This window comes from Trichechus manatus, unplaced genomic scaffold, assembly GCF_000243295.1.
Source record: "Trichechus manatus latirostris isolate Lorelei unplaced genomic scaffold, TriManLat1.0 scaffold00004, whole genome shotgun sequence".
Lineage (NCBI taxonomy): Eukaryota > Metazoa > Chordata > Mammalia > Sirenia > Trichechidae > Trichechus > Trichechus manatus.
The window spans coordinates 29,364,377-29,369,672 of record NW_004443940.1 but is presented as its reverse complement, the minus strand read 5'-3'; the positions used below and the strand labels follow the sequence as shown (position 1 = coordinate 29,369,672).

Here is a 5,296-nt window from a genome sequence, read left to right as displayed (position 1 = left end):
GCCATGAGTCAGAATGGACTCACTGGCAAGTGTCTATTAAATATAAACTTCATTATAGCTCTATAAGGGAATTTTTTCTGCTATAAATGTAATGTTACAGGTCTCAGCAGGGGTTTGCTCCCTGGATATTATCACACTTTTATAGCGCTGTTTTCTCTTTGATGTGTAACTAATGAGACAGAAACAGAGCAGATGCAAAGAAAGCTCACAGCAACTCCCAAATACATGTGATTTAATCATAGCAGGCCCCAGCTGTTTGATCTTCCCTCAGTGAAAATGAAGTCATGCTTCATAAATTAGAATTAGACTTTGGGCAGACAGTCAATACCACTCAGTAGTGTGACTTTTGAAATTGTTACAGTTACATTTTTTTAAAAATAAATTCAGTGAAAATCTTAAATCTTAATTTTTATCCATTGAGCATACACGTGAAGTGTATTTACGTGTACCACCATAGTAGAACCATATAAATTGACACTTTTTTATTGCTTCTCTTTTCAGATAAAAAGGAATATGATGCTTTTGTGTCCTATGCGAAATTGAGTTCCTTGGAGAGTGAGGTCACTTCATCTCTGAGTGAGGAAAACTTGGCTTTGAATCTGCTTCCTGAGGTTTTGGAAAACAAATATGGATACACCTTGTGTTTGCTTGAAAGAGATGTGACCCCAGGAGGAGGTAGATCCTGCTTGCCAAGATACAACGTAGAGCAAAAAGGACAGTTGTAGGCAAAATCTTCCTAAGTTTTCTCTGTCATTCTTTCTGTTGGGATAGACATCTTATGGAAGGTGTTATGAGGTTGGCACATCTTGGGCAATAGCATAGAAAAAGATGTGTTCCAGAGATGTGAACCATTATAAAAAATAAATAAATAAATCTTCAGAAGAAAATATAATATTGGGTCTGATCGTGTGGAGCCCTGGTGGCATAGTTGTTAAGAGCTCGGCTGCTCACCGAAAGGTCGGCAGTTCAAATCCACCAGCCGCTCCTTGGAAACCCTATGGGGCAGTTCTACTCTGTCCTACAGGGTCACTATGGGTCAGAATCGACTCAATGGCAACAGGTTTAGGATGCCTCCCAGTACAGAGATCTCTCTACTGCATGCTTGGTAGAGAGTTGTCTCTGTCATAGTGGACAAGTGGTCCCTGCTCTCTGGGGACTGTGTCCTCCACCCCTAGTTTACTGGTGGGGAAGCCTTAGCCTTGGGTCAAGCAGGATCCTCAGGCCCTGGTGTTACTCCTAGCCCATCCATAAGATGTCCAGACCTCAGCCTGCCCACTGCTGCCTCCTCTGCCCCAGGTACCACCACCAAGGTACCTGGGATATTCCATGGCCCTATCTTATCTCCAGCTTACCTTGTGCCAAGAGCTTTGCTCCTAGAGGAATTGGAAGGTGGAGAGACAGAACACAGGGAGAGGAATATAAAACTGAGAGTCACTGAACACTAGAATACATTTTCAACTGTTGCTTGAAGAAGTGACATAGTAAACCAAGTTTTATTTTCCCTTACTTAAGAGCTTGCATTGCAAGGGAACTTCTGGATGGATCTAGAAGAATCAGGCTTATTGTAACTCAGAGTTTAATAATGACACTTTACAAATAATTAAATTCTTTATTTCCAGTGTATGCAGAAGACATTGTAAGTATTATTAAGAAAAGTAGAAGAGGAATATTTATCTTGAGCCCCAACTACGTCAATGGACCCAGCGTCTTTGAACTGCAAGCAGCAGTGAACCTTGCCTTGGATGATCAAACACTGAAACTAATTTTAATTAAGTTCTGTTCCTTCAAAGAGCCAGCATCTCTACCTCATCTTGTGAAAAAAGCTCTCGGTGTTTTGCCCACCATCACCTGGAGAGGTTTAAAGTCGGTTCCTCCCAATTCCAGGTTCTGGACGCAAGTGCGCTATCACATGCCTGTGAAAAACTCTAAAAGACTCACATGGAATCATCTCAGAATTATTTCAAGGATATTTTCACTAGAAAGGACTCAGTAAGTCAGAACCACTAGGAGGAGCTCCCAGCCTAGAGAATGGTGACAATGGGCCCTTGAAGACCTCCCCTTCAGTCCTGGGTGAGAAGAGGAGTAGAGATGTTGATGGACAGAACCCACGGCATTGATTGGGCTGATACAAAATTGAACTAGTCTTCTGCCAGCCCCAAGCAAGCTTGTCAGGCTCTGGAAGAAGATTAAGGCTGCAGTTTAGAGCCTTTGGTTTTCTGGACAGAGAGAGGGCAAGTTCTTCAGAACCTTGCACCCATTCAACACACATCCCCTCACATGGTCCCAGTGGTCTGAGCAGAATCAGCAGGTACAGCCACTTTTGCTTTGTGAACTGTCATGTCTACTATGTACTGTACATATAACTTTATGTACATTTTTAATAAAATAAATATTATTTTATGTCCCCAAGTATCACAAATAGTTTGCTCTCGGCTATTAACTGAAAGGTTGGGGGGTTCAAAGCCACCCAGTAGTGTCAAGAAGAAAAGGCCTGGTGATCTGCTCTCATAAAGATTACAGCCAAGAAAACACTATAGGGTTCAGTTCTACGTTGCCGTGAGTTGGAACTGACTAGACTGCAGTGGGTTTGGTTTGTGGTTTAGTGATAAAACTCTGCCTAAAGCGTCTCTGTAAGGAAGACAGTTCTTACTCTATGTTACCCAATGACTCTGGACCACAGAAAGCAAGTAGGAAAGGCAGAGACCAAGAGGACATGGAGCAGACAGTGCTATGGTTAGTCTCTACTGTATCTCTCTGGGAGGATGAACTAGGGGAAGGAGTCCCTTTTGGGGAGGCATTGAAGTCCTAGGCCAGTATGCAGGGCTTGGTGAGCAGAGTCGGGTTCATTTCAGCTCCTCTTTGTCCCCTTGGCCAGAGATCTTTGCGCAGGGCGTGAAGTACACAACCTTACTTGGGGAGGCTGAAAGTAGGGCCAACTGGGCCAAAAACAGTAAGCCAATGAAGAGACAAAGAATGAAGTAGCAATTATGTGCAAAGTAGAGAGGCAGTGGCAAGAGTCAGTAGTCTAGATAAGAGTCTGGGACATAGAAAGTGTATACACGAGTAAAAAACAGCAAGAATGGAGCTTAAACTGGGCTTTAGTCTGAGCCTTTTGCCTGTTGAGGCAGGCACTGCTTGTGTGTGCTTCCTGACCTCGCGGACTGAGTTTAAGTTCTCCTGAGTAATGGGGTGATATGCTGGAGCATCAAGTAGTTGTCCCTGAGACAAGGCTAATTTCAATCTCCTACATTTGCTCTTCTTTACAAAAGTTCAACCTGCTATTAAGATGGTGTTCTAGTCATACATGGATGGAAGACCTTCAACTTTGTCTTCTCTGATGGAAATGATCCATCATTTGAACAACAAAGAAAAGCAACTTCTAGACTAACTCGCTTATAATGGGTCACCTCCAGGGATCTGAATATGATCCATGTTCAAAGTGGCTAAAGAGAATTGTCATCTGGTCACTGCTTGGTTCCTGTGTGAAAATGCTCTTCTGCTCTTTCTTCATGGAGGCACCCACATTATAGAAACCACTGCGGTTTGGGCACCAAGCAACATCCTTGTTGGAAATTTCAGTGATAAAGTTAAAGACGAGTTATAAGGTACGAATTATTCCTGGAGGAGGTTTCTTGTGGGAAGGATCATTGTAGGGTTTCAGCAGGGAAGAATCCACACTATCGTTGTACCATTGTGCTATGGTGAGGGCCAGGATCCCTGAGTTCTTGCCGGCTACTTTCTGAGATCTGAGGCTCAAAACTTCTCTGGCCCATATATCCAGGTCTGGGCTTTCTAAGATAGATACTGTTGTAAGTGAGCTACCCAGAGGTCCAGAGTTTTGTCCTTAGCTTTGCAGAAACTCAAACTGAAACTCAGATTTGTACATACACAAAAAGAGAACTACCTAGTTCTAATATTTACACACTCTCTAGGTTGATAGGAATACTCGAGATCTTAAATTAGCATTCAGAACAAAGGGTTATTTACACTTCTTACATGTAAATCAATAAAGGAAAGTGGATGACTATTATTGATTGAATTGTGTCCCCCCAAAACATGTATTGAAGTCCTAATCCCTGTACCTGCAAATATAACCCTGTTTGGTAATAGGGGCTGTCTTTTGTTTTGATAATAAATCATACTGCAGTAGGGTGGGTCCTAAACCAGATCACTCAGAAATATAAAAACAGAACAATAGACAGAGACATAGGAGAAAGGCAGACACCATGTGTGGCCCCATCTACAAGCAGAGAAATGTTCAGGATTGCCAGTAGACACCAGAAACTAGGAGAGAGGCCCACAGCAAGAACTGACACGTCCAAGATCCTGCTTTGGATCTTTAGCCTCCAGAACTGTGCGAAAATAAATTTTTGTTCTTTAAAGCCACCCCCACTTGTGGTCTTTCCGATATGGCAGCACTACGTAACTAGGACAATGTCCAAAATAAATTTTGTACTGATAGGAGCCTGATTGTAATTGAACAATTGGTATCAGTGGAACACAATTAGAAAAAGGTATTATTTTCCCCTTACACCTTCTAAATTGAGGGGCCATGTGTCCTGGTTCTGGATTTATAGCTGTTGTACAAGGATAATTTTCACAGTGCTCCCTTTCACTCTGAAATAACGCTCCTAATTTGGATGATGGTCATCATACCTCTAACTCACAGTGTAGAGTACCCCTTACTGCCCCTGAATTACATCTCAGGCAGATCTCACAACCTTCCTGGTATCTTTGGGGTTTTAATACCAATATTATTCCTAGTTATTAAAAACATTTAGTCCATATTGGTCTCTACTCATCTGATGCAAAAGGGAAAGAAGGAAACCAAAGACTCAGAGAAGAAACTAGTCTACAGGACTAACAGTCTACACCGTACGCCATGGCCTCCTCTATCCCGAGACCAGAAGAACTAGATGGTACCCGGCAACCGCTACCGGCCGTTCTGATCAGGGCCATAATAAGTGGACCCTGACAGAACAGGAGAAAAATGTGGAACAGAACCTCAAATTCCTTAAAAAAAAAAAAAAAAAACAGCTTACTGGACTGGTGAGACCACTTCCCAGACTGGCCACTGGAAAGTACACATGTGGAATAGGCCCTAATAGAAAGGCATTGAAAACAGAACTGACATTGAAACATCAAGCCACAAGAGGCTGGTTATAACTTGAATCTTGAATCCAGCTGGGTCAATTACCTGCTAAATCAAAAAATATCAACATTCTACATAGGATTCAATAAGACTCAGAGTCGCATAACATAGTAATCACAATCTTCAGGATATAATATAAATTAC

The 5,296-nt window shown here is 42.3% G+C and overlaps 1 protein-coding gene across 4 annotated transcripts in view; it reads left to right on the top strand.

The window, feature by feature from the left end:
• The window catches only part of IL18RAP (interleukin 18 receptor accessory protein), a 32,029-nt gene extending 29,567 nt beyond the window's left edge, over positions 1–2,462 (top strand). For 2 of the 4 annotated variants that reach the window (XM_023733840.1, XM_004369306.3), the window contains 2 exons: positions 502–675; positions 1,620–2,459. In XM_023733840.1, coding sequence (XP_023589608.1) covers positions 502–675; positions 1,620–1,993 — 548 coding nt within the window. In that variant the 3' untranslated portion in view covers positions 1,994–2,459. Of the gene's footprint in view, positions 1–501; positions 722–1,619 lie in introns of all 4 variants that reach the window. The other 2 variants (XM_023733845.1, XM_023733849.1) reach the window with 2 other exon arrangements.
• The last annotated feature ends 2,834 nt before the right edge of the window (positions 2,463–5,296 follow it).